At 28.8% G+C, this 23,402-nt stretch overlaps 1 protein-coding gene across 2 annotated transcripts in view; it reads right to left on the bottom strand.

The window, feature by feature from the left end:
- The window catches only part of LOC101237799 (putative uncharacterized protein DDB_G0282133), a 53,386-nt gene that overhangs the window by 22,517 nt on the left and 7,467 nt on the right, over window positions 1–23,402 (bottom strand). For both annotated transcript variants that reach the window (XM_065806234.1, XM_065806235.1), the window contains exon 3: window positions 2,578–2,696. In XM_065806234.1, coding sequence (XP_065662306.1) covers window positions 2,578–2,696 — 119 coding nt within the window. The remainder of the gene's footprint in view (window positions 1–2,577; window positions 2,697–23,402) is intronic.

Genomic DNA, 23,402 nt, shown 5'->3' with positions numbered 1-23,402 from the left:
AATCCATATTGTCAGAGAGATATGGATCAATATAGATCAAAATCCATTTTGATCCATGATGGACAATATTGATCAAAATCCATATTGTCCAAGTCAAGCATGTGACTGGAGTCACATGCTTGACCTGAACTTATATTGAAGTTTTTGTGAATAAAAGAATAATAGCAACTAAGAAGTTAAGACAGCTGAGTTTAAATTCCTACAAAGAGCAATTTTTCAACTAGATTTTTTAATTGTTATTGCAATTTACTAGACATAGTTGCACCTATTGCTTTGATTGACTTTTATACAGAGGGAGATTAGCTCATAGGTAAATGGGTGGCTCGGTACAACCATAGGTTAAGCTATGCAAAACAATAATCAAATAAACAAACCATTGATTATAAAATGAACATTAAAACAACTTTCAATCAAATTTCATAACAAGACTAATTAAAAAATTAGTTTTCTGAATTTTCCTTAACAAACTCATGCAAATATCCATCATTTATTTGAACCTGCAATTATTCCAAATTTTAGTTTTTCGAAATGATTTTTTACTCCACGAATAACGGACAAAATTTTACTCCTAGAACAACGGACAAATTTTTACTCCTCGAATAATAGAAAAAATTTTACCCCCTCAAATAACAGACAAAACTTTACTCCTCGAATAATGGACAATATTTTACTTCGAATAACTGACAAAATCCCTGACAGTTCGAAGTTTTTTTCGATTGATACCATTCCATTGCATATTAAAATGTAACATTTTGGAACATTATCAAAATATAACAAACAAAATAATGTTATTAAAATATAATTAAAAAATCAAACACATTGCAACACAGGCATCTACACAAAAGAAGACAGTTCTGACATTAAATAGAAAAATATCTTGCTCTTAAAGATTTAGAAAAAAGACAAACTAAAAAAAATGTTGCCAAAAATTTTAGTGTTCCTCGAGGTATATTTGCGGTAGTGGTGTAGTGGTAAACCGCTTGCTTTATAAGCAAGAGATTCCGAGTTTGATCCCCACCACGTCTCTGGTAGTACCGCGCTCAACTTGCTTCTCCGCACAGCGGCCTTGTTCATCAATGTTCGTGTTTCGGAGTTATAGAGTTGAGAGAGGGTTATAACCACTATTAAGTAGCCTCCTCATCTGTAGTGGCCTTTTCGGCCTTGAGGAGGTGAATAACAAAAAAAAAAAAAAAAAAAAAAAAATATTTACAATGCTGATGAGTTTGGTTTATTTTATCAACAGCCTCTGACTAAAACCTTTCATCTAAAAGGTGAATGATGTGCAGGAGGAAATAGGGTTGGTGAAAAGCTACCAATGTTTATAATTGGAAAGGCAGAAAAACCATGATGCTTCAAAGGTGTTAAAAGTCTACCTTGTCAGTACAAGTTCCAAAATATATCCTGGATAGACTCTAAAATCTTTAGTGATTATGTAAGAAGTGACGCAAAGTTTAATAATAAGGCTAGAAAAATTGCTCTAACCATAGATAACTGCCCAGCTCATCCTAATGTTGACAATCTCAAAACAATTGAACTAGTACTTTTACCACAAAACAAAACCTCCAAAACTCAACCAATGGACCAGGGAGTCATAAGGGCATTGAAGGCTTTTTATGGCACGAATGTTGTAAGGCGTCAGATCAAATACTGGTAAAACAACCCCAAGTACCAGCATTCTTGAAGCTATGAGTATGTCGGTCAAGTCATGGAATGCTGTATCAACAAACACTGTAATTAATTATTTTAGAAAAGCAGGCATCTCGCAGGAAATACAGATTGCAAGTATAAATGATGAAGATGATCTTTTTGAATTGAAGAGAACGCCAACAAGCTTGGATTACATGGTTTAGTAGACAAAGCTTTTGCTGTTGAAGATTATGTAAACATTTTAATATTGTACAAGTAAAGCAACTGCTATCACAGATCAAGAAATCTTAATCAATGATTGTGTTAAGGTAGATGAGGAGATAGATGAAGAGTCAAACGATTTGTCTCCAGAAAAGCCAAAATTATCAGAGATTGCACGTGCAATCGAGAATTTGTTGGTCTCTTTTTGAAAACAATGGCATCAAAATCCAACAATCGCTAAGTATCAAAGATGTTTGATAAACATTCTTTAGAAACAAAAAAGCAATCGAAAATGGACTTCAGTGATTTTTCTGAAAAATTGTAAAGATTTTATTTTCTATTTGAAATTTCTTTTTTAGAAGGTAAAAACTTAAACAGCATCTTATTTCAGAGTTTCTTTTCTAACTCTTCTGTTAAAATTTGGTAACTTGAAATAGGTCACTTTAAAGAAAATTTTCAGCTATTTAAACTTTCAGTTATTCGAAGTAAATTTTTGTTCCTTTGGAGGTTCGAATAACTGGGAGTTTAATGTACAGATTTTAATCAAGATTAAAGATCATTTCACAATTGCAGTTAAAATGATTTTTACATTGTTTATAATTTACTGTTTTCTAAATAAATGTTATTATTTTAAATTAAAAATAATGATAGAATAAAAAATTTAAAGAAAAAGATTTAAAAAGTTTAAAAAAAAAATTTTTATAAAGAAATAAAAAATAAATAACTTACTCAGGTAAGAAACTGTTATTAAGATGACAATACAAATCATAAAGGCGTTTTGAAGTTATTTCTATAGCAGGAAAACATTCAAGTAATACTTTTGAGGCTCTTGAATAAAGTGCAGCAACCTATGACAATAACAACAATACACAACACAACGTAATAGCATAATAACAACATAATAGCATAAAGTGGCAAACATTGTATAATATAGTAGATTGACAAATTTTTAAAGCACAGCAACCTTTAATAAACATGTTTTAAACATTTGTACATTTTTTATATTTGAAAATATTTTTTGAAAATATACTTTGAGAAAAAACTTTTTATTTCACGTAAATTTAAAAAATCCATAAAATTTTTATGTGCAATAAAAAAAATTGTTTGATTGTTTAGTGAAAATTCCTGAAAATATTTTAGTTTTCTTAGAAACTTATTTTAAAGAGTTTAGCATTAAGTTGTTTTAGGAAAAAGTTTACTGCAAAGAAGCAACTTTTATATCTTCTAAAAAACTGTTGTACCCAGTTTTTCAACCCAATATTATGGTAAAGAGTTAATGTTGAGTTATAATGGTAAAAAGTTTAGCGTTGAGTTATTATAGGAAAGAGTTTAGTGTTGAGTTTTTTTTTTGTTTAGTATTTCTTTAAACATCTTTGCTTCCAACAAGGCTGCAAGCAACCACTATTAGAGTTGGAAGTTACTGGGAGAGAAAAGTTGAAGACTGTAGAGCAAGATAACGATTGATAGACGACTTAAAAGATTGCAAATTATATGAATCAGGAAAGCGAGATGAAGGAAGCAAATTCCGAAGAGCTGATGTCCGAGGAAAAAAACTAGACGAATGAGAGGTTTTGGAGCACTTAGGAACAGTCACAGAAAAAGGATGAGACTACAAAAATGATTTTTAGTAGATGGCACAAGAGACGCTAGTTCTTTAGAGCAGTGCCCATTATAGTATTTGTAGAAAAAAGAAAGACAAGTAACATTACGACAATGTGATAATGATTGGAGGTTGGATGCAAGAGCAGGTCCAACTACATTTACAATGCATTTTTGCACCTTGTCTAAAAGAGAAAGAGCATCATTAGAAGATCCGCCCCAGATATGGCAACAGTATTCCATACAAGGCCGAATTTGAGGTTTATAGAGATAAAGAATAGAATCTGGTAAAAAGAAAGTGTAGAGCTAGATAAAGAGATCCAACCTTAGCAGATGCCAATTTTGCAACGGATTTGATATATGGTTTCCTATAAAGATCAGAAGTGAGAGTTAATCCTAGAAGATGAAGGATAGATAACTCATTGAGTACATTACCACTCATAAATATAGGAAGATCTAAATTATTGTGATTACGATTGGCTGAAAAAAATTGAGTTTTATCTGAATTAAAGTTCACCAGCCACTGTGAGTCCCATGCTCCTTTTCAAGCTCAAACGTCCCCTCCAAGCAATCAGGGAGCGTTGGCTTCTTATCATGACAAGAATAAATGGCAGTATCATCAGCGAACAATGCCACCTTGGATGTGAGAATATCTGAAAGATCGTTAATGTAAATTAAATAGAGTAGAGGGTCAAGGATAGAACCTTGAGGAACCCTTGAAGTAACAGAATATGAAGAAAAGTGCAGTCCATCAAGGATAACTTTTATAATACGATTAGAAAGGAAGGATTCGATAATCTTAAAGATGTTACCAGATATACCGTAAGAAGAAAGCTTACGGAGAAGACCAGCATGCCAAACTTTATCAAAAGCTTTAGAAACGTCAAGAGCCATGGCCTTAACCTCTCCACCTTTATCTAATGCACAATAAAATCTATTGGTTATTACTGTTAGCAAATCAACTGTAGAACGAGAAGATGGAAATCCATATATTGATGGTCAGAAAGGAAGATTCAAGAAATTAAGTGTTTATTAATTAAAGATTCAAAACCTTGCTTATGATAGGAAGAAGACTAATGGGAGGGTAGTTAGACGAATCAGATCGCTCTCTAGAATTTTTGAAGATAGGGATAACAGATGCCTCTTTGCAGCAGGCTGGAAAACAAGACTCTGATAAGCACTTGTTAAATAGTTTTGAAAATATAGATGACAGCTTTAGAGAACACTTCTGCAAGACTATAACAGGTATGTTGTCTGGACCACAAGCTGCGGAAGAGTCTAAGCAGGAAATCACTTAAAATGCAAAAGCTGGAGTGATACAAATATCAAGCAATGGATCAATCTGTTTGACCGCAATATCAGGTAGAACGCAACAGGTGGAAGATCAAGAGATGATATTGATGAAAAGTTTTTAGGAAATGATTCAGCTTTGTCTTTAGGTGAGGTGACAAAGTCTGAACCATACAAGAGAGGTGGAATTAAAGATTTGCCTTTATTAATGATACTGTTAAAGATTCTCCAGAAGTCACAAGAGATTAACTTTTGTGATAAAATATAAGATTTCATTACTTGAGAATAGCAGGCTTTGGCGTTAGACAAAAACTTTTTACAATGGTTCCTAGCAGTAATAAACAGACATCTGTTTTCTGGAGAATTGTTTTGCTGATAGATATGGAAGTAATGGTTTCAATTGGAAATTGCAGCACAATGTGAGGAAAACCATGGAGAAGAGTGAGGCTTGACCTGGAATCGTCGAGAGGGAAAAAAAGATTCCATGCTAGCCTGAATCCAAGAAGTTATGTAAGAAGCTTATTTGTTAGCAGGAAGATGAAAGATTTTTACCCAAGGGCCATCACGAAGAAAATTACAGAAAGAGGCTCAGTCAGCTTTAAGGTAGTTGTAAGAGGTACGATGATAGGGGGATTCAGAGTTAATATAGGAAAGAGTTTAGTGTTGGGTTATTATAGGAAAGAATTTGCTGTTGAATTATTATAGGAAAGAGTTTAGTGTTGAATTATTAAGGGAAAGAGTTTAGTGTTGAGTAATTATAGGAAAAAATATGCACAAATTATTCATGTTTAATTGCAAAAACAGAGAAACAACTAATGGTACATCCTCAAACTCTTGGATAAAAGGATTTAGGGTAAATGTAAATAAACAAAAATATAAAGTATAAAAATATAAATTTACTCTGTATAACAAGAACACTAAATATCAAGTTGTTACATTCTTCAACAAATAACACTTTGAATTGGTTGAATAAATGTATCGCATCAATTATAAAAGACTTTTTATAATTGATGGTTTTTTACCAAAATAACACTCAACTATTAAAGTAAAAGATGTATATCATCTCAAACTCACAAAAAAAATGCTATTACATGGAAATACATTTTTAAAAACATTTTAAAAAACTTCAATTTAACTCAAATTTTTTGAAAGTATTTTAAAATAATTCATTTAACGTAAAATAGTAAGTAAAATCAAATTTTTACTAAAAACACTTTCTATCAGAAAAAAATTACTAAAACAAAAGCTACAACTTTTGGAATAATATCAGCTAAAATTATTTAACTTTTCCATCTTCATTAGATCCTTAGGTTTTATTAGATCCTTAGGTTTCATTAGATCCTTAGGTTTCATTAGATCCTTAGGTTTCATTAGATCTTTAGGTTTCAATGGCAATAGTTAGTTTCAGAATGTTTTTCAAATACATTTGAATGCATTAGAAAATGCATTCTAATGCCTTTTTCTAATTATTAATCAGATACATGTGGCAGGGCTTCAACATTTATATCTTTATCAATACTACCTTCAACCTTACTATCGCCATTTTTAAAATTAGAGTCCCTGGCCTAATTAAATACACGGCTGGACTTGTTGCTTACAAGTCCGAAAAACCAGTTTTTATGATTTAATTATTATTTATTAAACTAGCTATATCCAAATATTAAAGCTAATATTATCCAAATCCAAAAATTGATATTATCTATTAAAAGTTAAATGAACACTTAAAGTACAGCTAGAGCTGAACTTTTCAATTTGTTGGAATATTTAGTTAATAATAATTCTTTAGTGATGCCTAATATGCAAAATAAGGATCAAACATATTCTACTGTGTTTTCACTAGGTTCAGTTAAACCTCCCCTTGAGAGGTTTAACTGAACCTAGTGAAAACACAGTAGAATATGTTTGATCCTCCATATAATGTGAAGATATTTTGTCAGTTTGAAGAAGATTTTGACACAAAGAGCATTTAAATTTGGATTTTTTTTTTGTTTTATACCCAGCAACATAAATAGCAACTTACTTTGAACTTTCACATAAACCATATTCTTCATATTTCATTTTGTAATAAAAGTAAAGCTGTTTCTAGTTCTTTTGCATCATTATTTACTCGTACTTCACTATTAAACCATTTGATGCCAGAGTTTCTTTAATTAGAGATTTTATACTGATTATACTTAATTTGCAAAGCGAGCTTAACACTTTGTTTACTTTTACCTGGTTGTAAACCAGTTGGAAATGTTTGTAAGCTTTCTTTAAATTAGTAGGCTGTAAGTTATCATTTTCTTTAACTTGGTGAAATAACTGTCAACAAATATCTCCAGCTTCAACATTAATTGAATCCTCAAATTTATCAAAATTAAATGTTGGAAAAATAAACCTCTTTAAATGTAATAGATTATTTCTGATGTTTTTTAAAATATGTACATTATCAAATAAAATGTAAGTTTTCTGTAGAACTGTAGTTTTATGAGTTTTTTAAGTGCAAGTGTATTGATTGAAAGGTTGTCTGTGATGATAGCACAGATTTTAAAATTAGCATTAAAAAGATTTGTTAGACACTCATCAATTTCAGCCATCAACCTATTTCCAGAAATGATTGTTTCAGGACATTTAACAACAAAAGGTATAGAAAGTTTAATACCAACATAAAAACTCCTGAATAAAAGTTTTCTCATCTTTTCCAACAAATTTAGCACCATGAACACTCTTTTGCAAGTACATTTCATCAATTAGCAAAACTGAATCTGAGCTTATTTTTTGTTCTTTTAATAAATATTTTAATGCTTTAATTGGTTCGATTCCACCCTGAGTTAATGCTTTAAATATGAAAATGAAGGAAAAGTAAATTCATCTAATAACAAGTTGTAGGCTTGTCTTGAGGTATTACTATATAACTCTTTGCCATGTGATTCATAATACATAAAACTGAAAAATTCATTCAAAATATTTTTCTTTTTTTTCAACCCGATTTCTCATATAAGAAACTAAATTTTCTAACATGCTTATACTTGTCGTGTAAATTTATTGTTTTGAAAAAACCATTAGGGAAGAGATATAATATTACATGCAGATTTGAATCAACATGCTTTCAATGTTAGTTGATGATGTTATATTTTCAATAATAACATGATAATAAATAACGCCGTCATATATTTTCAAAAATTTTGAGGAAAAACTTGTTCTGTCAAGTCATTAATTGAACAAATCTTATCCAGTTTTTTGAAAACCACTGTTTCATCTAGCAATTAATGAGAATAAGCTCTTGTAGGAATCTTTCTTAAAGTTGTAGGTTTAGGAAGTAAAGGCTTTAAAAAACAATCTTTATTTTTATGAATTGTTGGAATAGGATTTTTTGTAAAGTCTAGTGTATTTCATTTGCCTAGTTTAATAAATTTTTTTTCAAAATGATCAATACATATTCCAGTGAATTTAGGATGGTTTCGAATTAATTATGTTTATAAACTTGATCCACCGGGAGCATAAATCTATGTCTGAGGGAAAATTAAATACTGTTTTAGTTATAAAACCCTCTTCAATATCATCAACTTTTTTTCTTTTTGTAACCGCTTTTGTAAGCAACTACACAGCACTTTTTAGGCATTTTATAAGACAAATAAATAATACAAAAAGATTTTTTTTTTATTCCAATAACTATAGTTGTAATTCTTTTGAGAACCTAAAAGAAATAAAATAAAAAAAAGAAAAAGAAAATTAAAAAAAAAACCACTTTAGGCAAATAAAAAACTTGATTAAAAACTGGCCTAATAATTATCAGACTTATAAGCAACAAGTCCAGCCATGTATTTAAGTAGGTCATGTAGGGTCTAAAATCTAAGCAATGATTTCGCCATCAGTGGCTGGTGAACAGGTGGCAGGCTGTTACAGGAACTGTGTGCAATCACACACTTTGTTTGTCCACGCACAAAATAATTTTTTTAGACAAATTGTCTACTTTTTTATATATTATTAAGTGCTTCAAAAAAAAACACTTTAAAAAAACACTTTAAAAACACTTTATAAAAAAAACACTTTATAAAAAAACACTTTATAAAAAAAACACTTTATAAAAAAACACTTTATAATATATAAAAAAATGCTTAACAAAAGCTAAAAAAAATGAAGATAAAAAAAAACCAAAACTAAAAAAATAAAACAAAATCTATATCTGTAAGAGAATATCTAAATAATCTAAAAAATTTTAAATTTAAAAATGTTTTTCAAAAAAACAAAAAATTACATAATTATTTTACTGTTTTTTTTTTTTTAGTTTTTTTTTAGGGTGGTTGTTATTTTCTGCTACAAAAATTGGTGTGCCATGCTAGACAAGAATAAAATGAGGATAGAAAACTAGGAAAGAATAATTTCAGAATAGAATGTTTTATGATAGAAATAAAGAAACCTTACTAGAAAAGAATTTTTACAAAAGAATATTTTTTGGCAGAAATTTTGAAAAGAAACTTGAAATACTTTCTAAGAAAGAATATTTTTTAATAAACGTAAACAACTTGCTTGGAAAGAATTTTATTTAATAAATCTAAAAAACTTGCTACGACAGAATTTTATTTCATTAATCCAAAAAAACTTGCTAGGACAGAATTACCATTTATAATAAAAGTGAATCACTGATGAATGATTCAGAAATTTCAGATAATCTTTATTATTTCACAAAGATTTTGTTAGAATTATATTATACTTATTTAACATTTATTCAATTAAAAATCATAACTGTAATTACCAAATTGCGCACAAATTCTTTCTTAAAATTTCTTTGCTAGCACGTTTTTAAAATTTCTTTTCTAAAATTTCTTTGCTAGTAGGTTTTTCCAATTTTCTTTGCTAGAAAGAAAATGACTTTTACTTGTGCGATTTCTATCCTAAAAAAGTCTTTGCTAGCAAGTTTTTCATTTTTCTTTGCCAGAAAGAATATATGTATTTCTTTCTTCTTTTCTATCCTTCAATTATTCTATCCTAAAAAGTAATCATGTTTTTTTCTATCATAGCAAGAATTTTCATGTTTCTTTCCTAGAAAGGCTTTCCTGAATTCTTGTCTAGAACCGGCCACCCAAAAATTAATACAATCGAGGACAAAAACAGATTATAATTCATAAAAATTAAACGTTAATAAAAAGACTATTTGATATTGAATGATAATGAATTCATTCATTTAATTAAATAGTTTGTCTTTTTTTCTTAGGGAAAAACTGTTCATAGCTGAATTTCTTAATGGTTAAAAAAATTATAAAAAATTATCAAGAATTTTTTTCAACATTTTAAGTTTGACAAAATTTTTGCTAACTACTTATAAGCTAGATAATTATTTCTAATAGCCATTAATTCTATGATCAATCTAAAAAATTAATGATAACGAAAAAACTTTTATTAAAAAGCAATTTCAAAATTAAAAAAATCTTTTCAAAAATTTGTTATATAAAGTTTACTCAAAAAATTCTTTAAAATAATTTTTCCTACAAGCTCGATTATGGTTTATTCGCCAATGCATTTATATACAGTTATAAGCATTAACAACTTTTGTATATAAGCACTTTCGTAACAGATGAAAAATTTTTTTTGATTTAAACTATAAATAAACAAAATAGTTGAATGTAAATTAAATATAAAAAAGTAGCTTATATAAAATTTGACAAAAAGAATTTTCTTTTCTTTAACATAGTTTGAAAACTTTAAAAGTAAAAAATAATTGTAACGAAGCTTTTTAAATATTTTTAAAAAGTTAGATTAAATTAAATAAATTTAAATTTACTAATATGTAATAATAAATTTAATTTAAATATAATAAAATAAATTTAAATTAAAAAGTTGTTAAAATTTGAAAGTAGAAAAAAATTATTCAACTATCTGTTTTTTTTATCACAAAAAAAATTATTTCACAACTGCAGTTGTTTTTTACAACAATTAATTACTGTATAATATTTTCCACATAAACTCCTTCAAAAAACTGTTTATATATTCCAATTCATTACATAAAACATAAAGTTCTTCATCATAGATTAAATGTGAAAGATAATAAAAAACTTTTTTTTCTAATAAAAAAGGAGAAAATTTTTGTTTAAGAGAATTCTTTTCACAAATGTATTTAAATTTTTTTGTTTCTCATTATTTCAATATTGCGTTAAGTTCTTTTGATGTAATTTATTTCTGAACATAAATTAAGTTTAAGAATAACATCTTATAGGTAACTTACAAAATCTATCTATAAATTTTTTATAACCTTTATTTATAATATCGTAGCCTGCTGCTAATTTGACTATCTTATAGCCTGCTGCTAAAAGGAAGTGCCACTACATTGACTGAGGGTTTGGGAAGGCAGTCTATCAAATAATAAAAAGTTTAGTTAGTCTATCAAATAATTAAAAAAAAAGTTTTCAAACTTTTTCCAGTCTTTAATATTAATATATATATATATATATATATATATATATATATATATATATATATATATATATATATATATATATATATATATATATATATATATACACATGTATACAGCGTGGAAAGTAAGAAATTGAATGCGAGCGATCAATTCACTTCACATCCCTGGTAGTACCGCACAACTGTAGTACACTCCACTTAAAATTTAAAAAAAAAAATTATACTGGCTAACACACTAATTTAAAATTTTTAATTTTTTCTTTGTTTAAATTTTTATCATAGTATTATTTCTTCATTAATGAACTTTATAAATACAAAAACAATTTTAAAAATTTAATGCTTTTAAATTGTTAAATAATAATTTTAAACAAAGTAATTTAATGCTGAAATTTTTTTTTTAATTTTAAAACAATTTTTATAAAATATTGAAAAAGTTTAAACTTAATACTATGAAATTCTACTATAAAAATTACTTATGTTACATAAACAACATAAACAAAATGAAATGTACCAACACGCAATTAATATTTTAAATAAATTAAAAAATTTATTTATTGAAATGACTTTGCTTAAGGCGGTAAAAGAAAAATAAATAAAAAAGTTCAGTTGAAAAAATAAATAAAAAAGTTGGAAAAGAAAATTTTATTAGTTTCACTCAACATTTAAAAAAATAATAAAACAAAAAAATCAAACTTTAAAGTTAATGACTTTAAAGAAGAAAAATAATGTACATATCATTTCTGCTCATTAAAATCATTTTAAAAATTGCTAATATTAGTAATGTTATTAATTCTTGTGTGCACTATTTAAACTCAACACTTAATAATAAGAAGACAATTGTTTAATGAAACACTACTATAAAAATTACCAATGCTTAGAACAGGCAGCTGATCTTGAATCTGATCTCATTTCTGTAACAGATTGGGGCTCACAGTGGCTTGTAAATTTTAACCGCAACAAAACTCAGCAGTTTACTGCAAATAACAATCGCAGTATTGTTGAAATTTTTAAATTAATGAATGGCAACCCTCTCACTGAGTCCTCTCCTTTAGGTCTTCTTGAAATAATGTTTACTAATGACCTCTTATGGAAACCAAAAATATAATCGATTGCTAAATTAGCATCTGCTAAGGTTGCTTCTCTTTATCATACTTGCCATTTTCTCTCTGCTAAGGTGATTCCATTCTCTACCTCTACAAATCTCTTATTTGTCCCTGTATGGAATACTAATGTCATATTTGGGCTGGTTCTTCTAATGATGCTCTTTCTCTTCTTGAAAAGGTCCAAATACACATTGTAAATGTAGTTGGACCCACTCTACCTGCTAAATTTGGGCCTTTTACCATCATCATAAAGTTGCATCTCTTTCTCTTTTCTATCATCAAACACTATCATGGTCGCTGCTCAAAGGAGCTATCATTTCTAGTTCCATCAATTAAAACTCATTCTCGCTTGACTCATCATTCAGCAAAGTCTCATTATTTTACTGTATCTGTCCCTGCATGCTCTAAATACTTTTATTTGTCTAATTTTTTTCCCTGCACCTCAACACTTTGGAACTCTCTCTCTCTCTCAGCTTCATGTTTTCCTCATTCATACAACCTTCAACTTTTTAAGTCTTCTGTCAACCATTTCCTAGCTCCATAACTCTATTATTTTTCTAGTAACTCCCAAATTAATAGTGGTTGTTTGCAGCCTTGTTGGGAGTGAATCAGATTTTAAAAAAAAAAATGTTACATAAAACAAGATTTTTACTCAATATATTTATTTTTTTAATTTTATATATAATCCTTATAGAAAAAATAGCGCTAACGTGCAAGTAGTAACTTTAAATTTATTTAAAAATCACTCATTTTTTGCAACTTACAGCAAAAACTTTCAAGAAAATAAATAAAAAGATTTAAAAACAAAAAAACAAAATGACAAAGTAAAATTGAAAGAAAAAATGTTCTTTAGTTAAATACAGCAATTTTTATATATTATTATTTAAATAATACAGGCCGCATTAGGTTAATGCATTAAGCATTTTTTATTTAATGTTTTAAATAAAAAATGCTTAATGCTTTATTTTTTATTTTTTTAAGACATTAAGTTTTTTAAATTACAGCAATAATATTAATTACTGCAAAATGAGTCAAGTGTTATTTAACAGCTTTTTTATTACTATAAAAGAATGTTTTTTTGTTGTTTTTTTATAAATATTAAATAATTAAATTTAATACTGCATTTTTAAAAATGTTTGGTATTAACAAATTTCTTTCTTTTCTCGACATTTGCATAAATGAATTAAAATATGTTAAATTTTTGAGTTTTTAAAATGATTATTTCTTAAATTTCTAATAGCGGCTTTTTAACTACAAATGATTTTTTATTTTAAAAAAATTAGAGAGTAACAAATAAAAAAATTACATTAATTTATTTACTTTATTTATTTAAAGTTTATTAGTTTATTATTAAAATTACATCGCTGAATATATTGTTTATTAAAAAATAATTGCTGTGATTTAAATTAGTTATAAAAAAAAAATTTAACTTACATTTTGTGCAAACTTTTGATGCAGCCATATATTTAAAATTTAATTTTGAGTCCAAAAAAAAAATGTTTAAGAAGGAAAAACGAAAAGCAATTGCGATAAAAATAAATTGATTTTTTTTTAAGAAATAATAAAATTTAAAATTTGAACAATATTAATATTTTTAAATAGATATGACAGTTAAGTTAAACCCAAAGCATTAACTTTAATTTTAATAAACTTAAATATATTATTTAAATCAAAATTAAATTATATACTTTTTAAATCTAAATTAAACTTCTTTTTTTTTAATCAGAATAAAATTATATACTTTTATTAAATTAGTTTTAAATTAAATCATATATATTTTTATCAGAGTTAATTTATGTTTTTATGATCAAGCAAATAAAAAATAAAAATAAACTTTTTAATTTTATCTGAGTTTTTTTCATTAGTAAATATTTACTGATGAAAAAATTTATTATTTAAATTTTTATTTAGATAGCGCTTATATCAAAATAATTGTCATTTAAACTTTTGTAACAAATATTTTTGCATAAGCGTCATTCAAAAGTTAATGTGACTTTTTTAAAATTAATTACTTCTTTTATCTTACCGCTTATAGTATAATATTAAAGTTAAATAATGATAAAAAGTAGCTTAACCGAAATCACTTACTGCTTAAGTAAAAATCACTTAAGGCGTACCTAAATCACTCTAAACTTAACACTTTAAAACAAGGTCTGTAATATATGAACTTTTTTTTATGAAAATAGTAATAAAATAAGTACTTCAATCATTTATGAAAAAAAAGATTTTCATCACCAGTAAAATAAATTTAAATAAGTCAAAAAATGAATATATATATATAATTTACACCATTTATAATATTCGCCAACAAAGCAAATTATAGAAGCATATAAATCATAAAACTTTTTAAAATGCTTTTTCAAAATTTAAATGATTTTATGAAATAATAGTTTAGTGCATTTTCCAAATTACATCCTGATTGTACGTTAAATTATATATATACTAGTAAAATAGCCCGCGCATTCGCAGGAATAATTAGTTAATGCTTTAAATAAGAATTAATAAATTTTTATTCTTTCTAAGACATAGTTACTACATAGCTCCCTATACAGCTACTATATAGCAAGCTACATAGCAGGTACTACATAGCCTGCAGGCTACCCACCCACTACATAGCAAAGATTCAACATAATTTAACATTACCCTTTTATACAGCTATTACATAACCTGTTATATAGCAATTAAGTAACACACTCATAGCTACTACATAGCCAGCTACATAGCTACTACATAGCCTGTGTTCTGAAACATTGCTACTACATAAGTATGCAGCCTGCTACATATTTATGCAGTAGCTATGAAAAAACAAAACAACCTGCTACATGCCTACTAGTGATGTGCCATTGCCAAAGGCCGATTAAGGCTAATTACAGGGTTTAATGTATGTATATAAAGGTAATATCCTAATATTAGTTATGCAACTTGCATATATAAGGTGTGCTTTGCACCTGTTTAGTTTGGGTTAATAGTCAATACCGATGCATCGGCCAATGCCGATTAATCAACCGATACCATCGGCCGATTAATCGGCCAATGGTTAAGCCAATTAATTGGTTGCTGGTTACCAATAACATAGGCTAGTAGGTCGAATCACTTCTGATGAATAGGAACATGTTAAATATGTAACTTAAATCTTTAATATTATTATAATACCCTTAAATAAATACATTAAACCTATTATTAGCCACAATCGACATTAGCCGATGGCACATCACTAATGCCTACCAATATAAAATATATAATACAATATGTTTTATATAAATTTTTATAAAATATTTGACGCTACCATTAGTGCCGTAAAAACAAAAGTTGCAAAAGTAAAAAAAAATTTAATTAATACATTACTTAACTTTAGCAATATCAAGTCAAAAGTTATCCACATTGATTTAATTTGTAGGATAGCCTACCCAATCAAATGAAAGAATTAGTTCAAGTTTAAATTTGGCTGTAATTTTTATTTTATACTTTTAGGATATAACTACTACATAGCCCACTATATATAGCTTTTAAACAGCCCAATATATAGGTACTACATAGCTTGCGGGTACTCGCCCAATACATGGCTTTTTTTCAAGTGCTACAACACAACCTTTTATATACCTATTACATAACCTGTTATATAGTTACTATATACCCCACTCATACATACTACATAGCTACTACCTAAGCATGTAGCCCACCTTTATATAAAATACAATAATACAATAAAAAATTTAAAAGTAAAAGTTGAAAAAGCAAAAAAAAAAATTTAATAAAAAATAATAATTTTTTAAATTATCTGATTTTCACAACTTTTTATTAATTCAAAAGTTGTAAATGTTAATTTGATGTCAAGAGACATCACATAAATTGCAATGGCGCTTTTTTTTTAATTTAAAAACTTTTTTTTTTCCTCACTAAAATGACCATAAATCTTTATTAAATTGTTTTTTTTGCTAAGATCACATTCAGATGGATTATAAACAGAGTTCATATTTTTTACTTTTTTTCTACGTAACATTCGAAAACATAGTTTTAAAGTTTACCTTGGAAAACAAAAATGTCCACAGACAGACAGATAACCGCTACATTTTTATATTATATTATATATATTAGGGTGGAGCTTATTTTAGCGAGTAAAATTTTTTTTTTAATTTTGATGGTCCTACCTTTTTAAATTGTTCCTTTCAATTAGAAAACACTCCCATAAAAATTTCAGCAAAAAATATTTATATTTATGTTCAAGTGCTCCAAAGTTTAGAAAGTTTTAAAAAATTTGACAGATAAAGAATAAATTAACGATTATTTTTCATTTCTTGTTACATCACAGTAATCATAAAATGTTATAATTTTTGACAATCATAGATTAAACATAAACAAATTTAATAAGTTTATTAATTTCACAAACTATATTTTTGAGATGATACAAAATTTACGTCGTACAAGTATTGTGTAAAATACGCAATTATTGTCATGTTATGCAATATAAAATTTTTGATTAAAAATATGAACTTTAAAATTAATTAACAATAACTCTTGAGTTTAAATGTTCTACTCTTTTGCTGGCTTCTTTGCCAAAGTTTGCTTTTGGCTGTCTGGGTAGGCTCGACGATGTTCTTCCACAACTTGTAGCAGAAACTGAAGCTGGGATTTATCACGAGTGATAAGTCCACTATACTCCTGGATTAGTGCAACTCCTTGTTCTGCATGATTGTTTACCCCTCAATAATTTTACCTTCTCTGTTGCTTGTTTGAAATCGTCACATTCATTCCATAATTCAGGATCAACATTTAGAAATCCATCTGGTAATTCCATCATTGAAATTTCATAGATTTGGCAGTTACAAAATCTTCCAAATTCTTGTTTCTTAATACATCCATTGAAACACTAAGCCTTTTGGTGTGATCTTGTTCTAAATCTTCATTCTGCATGGCACTCGCCATAAGTCATTTTTTGGTCTCATAAACCAAATTCTTCTTTCAGGTATGGCACCAAGAAAGATAATGACGAGTTCTAAAAACTCCCTGTAGTCATCTCTAGGTTGATTTTGTTGAAGATTCTTGTTACAAAATTCGATTGTGCCCTCTCGAATATCTTCCACTAGATCAGCTACATCACTTGCCATTCCAGTTTTATATTTGTCAGTGTCCATTAATCCCCATTTCTCTTGAAATCTCTTAAAGAGAAGAACCTCTGGAGCAGATGTTGACCCCATGCATACTTGTAAGACGGTACCAATGATGAGTTCCATAATATGATGTCGGAATGCAAAGTACAGAAGCTCCTTGCCAAGCTTTTGCTCCAGAAGAACATACGCACCAGCAATTCTGCCTGCATTGGAACTTGTCGTATCAAAACACATTGCTCAGATGCTATTGGTTATATTCCAATCTTCAATTGCCCATAAGACGGCAGAAGCTTAAGCCTCCCCAGTTCCAGATAACAGCTTAGCAACAGTTAAAAGTTGAGAAACACCTTTGCCAGAAACCAATACTGGCAGACAATCCACTTTTTCTTTGCCAGTCAAATGAGGAATGAGTTTTTTTAAACTTACTGATCTCTGGGCTCCATGCTCCTGCCTTTGTCAGCGTATTGAATCTCGATTTATGGCAAGATTGTCAATATTTTGACCCAAACTTCTAGCTGTTTTAGCAATAACAAATGCAGCTTTGCGGTGAGATAATTTGGTTCTGTCTAGAGCAACTGAGACCTGGTGTAACAACAGATTTTGTGCCCCTCTTTCTTTTTGCTGGAGTACAAAATGTGGTGCCTCCAACTGCTCCAGCGGCACTCTCATCTTCAGTTTATTTAATTTGAACTATCTTCAATTTATCTACAATTTATTTAATCTATCTACAATTTATTTAATTTGAACTATCTTCTTTGGATGATGAGCAACTTTTAGTTGCAGTCTGTATGTACTGCATATTCTGATCCTCCATTTGTTGACGCCTGAAATCCAGTTTCCTTTTTCTTTCGGCTGCCCTTTTTTCTTTCATTGTCAAAGTTAGATCTAATTCGGCCATTGATCCTCGCCTTTTATTCTCTCACTGTGCAAACAAGAAGTCTTTGTCTTCTTGAATGTTAATCATGCTCACAGCAATTAGTATGAGCCAAATCAAATAAATCATCTAATCTGGAGATAAAAGAATCCTCTCTTGCTTGCTGAGTTGCAGATTTTCTTCCTTTGTTTTTTTTTAGCAAACGCCATTCTTCAAACGATTGTTCCAGTTTTGTATGGAAATTTCAATGTTCACTCATCGGAATTCGAGCTTTCTGCCAAAACTTAGCAATCTCATTAACTGTAACAGATGATGATTGTCAAACAGTTTCTTTCAGGTCTATGTGGTGATACAAAAACAAACCAAGAGCCATACACAAAGATGGAAGCTTACTTCCTGTGAGTTCAGCCACAGAATCTCCAAGTAGATACACCTGTGTTTAGATCCAGTTGCTACTGGCATTTTTCTATATTCTAAAATAAAAAGAAATTCACATTATTCAAAGTTACCTTATATTGCAGATTGTATTAATTTGTTTTAAAAAAGAATTTCATTCAGATTACCATGTGCATTACCATTTAATAGAATACCATTTAAGTTGATTTAACCAACCAATAAATGGGAAGGAATAAACAGGCCAGAAGAGCCAACAAGAGAAAACAAGCAACAAAGTGCATAAAGGACCACACAGGGTCATAAAGAGAAAAGAGTTACACATACCCGGTAAAAGAAAACCCCTTCTACAGTATGCCTCGCTCCCAAAGGGAACTAGGGAGAATTGAGCTACCTCTAAATTTTTTCCAAATGAGCCCATATTTGGTAGTAATTATTTGTATATATAAAGGTAGGACAATCAAAATTTGAAACTTAAAAAAAAAGAATCACTCTAATATATATACATATATATATATATATATATATATATATATATATATATATATATATATATATATATATATATATATATATATATATATATATATATATATATATATATATATATATATATATATATATATATATATACATATATATATATATATATATATATATACATATATATATATGTATATATATACATATGTATTTTTTTTGTCAATTCACCTCCCCAAGGCCAAGAAGGCCACTACAGATGAGGAGGCTACTTAATTGTGGTTATAAGCCTCTCTCAACTCTATAACTCCGAAACACAAACCTTGACGAACAAGGTCGCTGCACAGAGAAACAAGTTGAGCGCGGTACTATCAGGAATGTAGTGGGGATCGAACTCGGAACCTCTCGCTTATAAAGCGAGTGCTCTACCACAACACCAAAGCCGCATATATATATATATATATATATATATATATATATATATATATATATATATATATATATATATATATATATATGTATATTGATATTTAAGACTGTTTTGTATTAAAATAATAAAACAAAACTCATAAATGTAAAAGAGTGCTCAATATTAAAAAGATATTTCAAATAGAGCAATATACATATATATATATATATATATATATATATATATATATATATATATATATATATATATATATATATATATATATATATATATATATATATATATATATATATATTAGGGATATGACTTTTTTGCAACCTACTAGGCCTGTATCGTAATTCAATGAACTTTTATGTAAAAAGAACGAATAGATGTTTCATTTTGACATATTTTGAAAAAAGGTCACCCCAAAACCAAAAAATCGAATTTTCAATAGGTACACTTTTGTACAGTAAATGAATATTAAAGGCTGAAGATGTTGTAAGAGTCATACTCCTGTTGTTATTTTATTTATTTATGCAACATGTACTGTGATATAACAAAAAACATTATGTGATATATAATTATACAAGTATTACAAAATTAACAGTATCAAAGCGTCTAGTACAACAATATACATAACTGTCTGTGTCTATAGGCCTACTGTGTTTAGTACATGGGTCACATGATGCTCACGTCTCATAAAGAGTCTAGCGCTTATTACTTAGAATGAATCGAAGTTGCAGTTTGTCTTTCTTTCTGCAGGAAGCATACAGGTCTTGCATCACCTTGATTGCACGTTCAGCTATCTGATTACTTCGTGGTATGTCGATGACGGATGGCTCTTTCTTCCAGTGATTTTTGAATGACTGCAATGCCTTTTTGTAAGGCTTCAATACATCAGATAAATTCTTGAAGTCATTGTCATTGTACTTTTGACTACTAAACCAATGTTCTGCCCACTCATATGAAATGAACCTGCAAACCTTCTCCAAATTCTTTCTCGCTTCAGGCATAAGAATGAATGCCAGAATGGCGAGAATGGCTCTTGAGTTCCATCTGGCATTGCTCATATTAGGAATGTTCTGAAAGTGAATCAGAGGGAAGTTTCTTTGTTCTTCATAGAACCTAAACACTCTTGTTAAACGGTACAAAAACTTCATATCGTCTCTCCACCCTGATTTATCAAGAATTTCTACAGTTCCATTCACAAACTTATCCTTCAGTTCATCATACTTATTCAACAGTTCAGACACAAATGGGTATTCAATGTTTGGAGATTTGGTATCACCCCCAAGTTCTTCGTCCATCACCAGACGGAGAATCCTGTCTAGTACGTGATGCTGACAACCGATAAATTGTGGTATTGTGACACCCTTTAATTTAAACATACGTTGCAACTTCACAACAACTCCATTTCTCTTCCCAGTATTGACGTTTGTTGTATCAGTAATGATCATCTTAATTGAATTCCACAAATTGTATTCATCAATAAGTTTGGCAATTTTTTCAGCAACAGTTTCAGCTTTGCCATCTTTTAAACGCAGTGCATCAAGTTTCACGTCAGTTCTTTCATTCTGAAGTACAACTACCTGATATTCCTTATCATCTATTCGTTTGCCGTCAAAGTGTAAGGACCACTGTTCCATTTTAAGTTGTTGTATCATTTCTTTTTTTAATTTACCTGCCTCTTTGAATATGGACTTGTAAATTGCTGATTGACTTGGAGTTGGAATATCAATACCTTGTTGTGATAATACATTGCATATTTTAGCAGCTTTCTTTGTGGAAACTCCACTTGATGTAACCATACTTACAGCAAATTTACTTTTGTAGTGCTTTCTAGTTTTTTTCTGAGTGTCCTCATCATCGTCTTTATCACCGTCGTCGTCTTCATCATCTTCACTCTTACTTTTGCAGTTTTCAGATTCAGTACCACTGTCTGTGGTAGACAGGACTTGTGATGTGGAAGGTATTGCTGTTCCAGACTGGACTTTCCTTCTCTTGGAAGGGTGAATGGTTTCTTTACTTGCCACTTGTCCTGTTGAGTACCCCACCTGTCCTTTACTTTCTTTTTGTAGGTGGTATAGACGTTTATCTTCCGAGGATAACCACTGGCCATTCACTTTCGTGATGTCAAATAATGCATTGAGAACATCATATTTTCCACGCTTGACACATTCATCATAGACCTTCAGCACCTTCATAAGCTTTGCTCTTATCACTTGATCAGACACACGTGGAAAATTCAGTTTATTGTCCCACAATTTTGTAATTTCCTTAGAAATTTGGTCTATTCGTTCTTTTCTTCCTTTAACATATGCTCCGAGAAACTGGTATCTTCCTACGATCTGCAATTGAAGTGGTATTCTGGATTTTTCATCGAGTGAATGTTCTTCTACAGCCACGCTTCCTCTTCTTCTGTGTGACTCTTGAAATCTCACCAAATTTTTAGTCCAAGTCTTCTTGTTCTTTGTTACTGTGGTATGACTTTTCTTGTGAGACATCATATAATATTGTTACGACTTTACGGATAGCTGAGCGTAAATATCCGTTTAATAAAGTCGTTTAATTAATAAAATACTTTAACTGTATAGTAATCCAATTATAGTTCGATAATCCAGTCAATGTTGATAACAGTTCGATAATCCAGTCCGTATCCTAACGATAATGCTACAACTACTTATACTTCGTACACTTACAGCGTCTTTAGTTCGCTACAGTAGTTCCTTATTAGCTCAGTTACACGCAGAGTACTTCATAGAACTATTCACATTATCAACACTGAGCTCTGACAGCAGCTCGCTTATATAATTATTTAGAGCTTCCAGAATGTTCTACTAAGTTCTATAATCTTCTACAGTCTGTTACAGTCGTCTATATCACCGTGGTAACACAATGACGTCATCACATAACAATTCCAAGTATTTGCCGGCACACGGCCGTTTCGTTGCCATGGTAACGTGTGGCGTTATATTTATAAATTCATAACAAAATAATGAAATAAATAGAATTAAGCTGAGAATTAAGCTTAAGATTAAAACATCGGTCAAAAATGAATGTATAAAAATGGTAAATCAAATTTTTATTTTGGGGGTGACCTTTTTTTGTTGCAGAAAGCTATTTGGGCCTTTTTTCATGATTTTAGGTAAAAGTTCATCGATTTATGATACAGGAAACATTTTATTTGAAAAAAAATTAAAAAGTCATATCCCTAATATATATATATATATATTAACGAAGAAAAAACAACTTTTTATATGGTACTTTAAGTTTTATGCCTATACGGCAATCATCAGCCATTGGATACAAAATGAAAAACAAAAAAACCCGTTATAAATTACAAAATACTGTGTAGTGGGATCTTTACATTGCTAAAAGACATACATGATGGCAACCAAAGAAAAACAAAATATATGTATAATATATATATATATATATATATATATATATATATATATATATATATATATATATATATACATATATATATATACACGTACACAACATATATATATATATATATATAAATGTATATATATATATATATATATATATATATATATATATATATATAAATGTATATATATATATACTCCAACTCTGACTCCAACTCCAAAGCACAAATTTTTGAAAAATTCTTTGAATTCTTTAAAAAATAGTACGCAATAATTTAAAAAAATTTTTTTTGCCAAATTTATGAAAAGTTCTTTGAAGGTTTAATATGAATATAAGGTTATTGAATATTATTTACATGTATGTGCAATACCGAGAAGTTTTACTATTGGAGTCAAAGTCACAATTTTGTTTAGCGACTCCGACTCCGCTAAAATTATTGCAACTCCACGACTTCGACTCTACAGCCCAGATGTATATACATATATGTGTGTATGTGTTTGTATATA

Source organism: Hydra vulgaris, chromosome 09 (genome assembly GCF_038396675.1).
Source record: "Hydra vulgaris chromosome 09, alternate assembly HydraT2T_AEP".
NCBI classification, from domain to species: domain Eukaryota; kingdom Metazoa; phylum Cnidaria; class Hydrozoa; order Anthoathecata; family Hydridae; genus Hydra; species Hydra vulgaris.
Note: the sequence above shows the minus strand (reverse complement) of the source record. Positions and strands in the feature narration are given on the sequence as shown.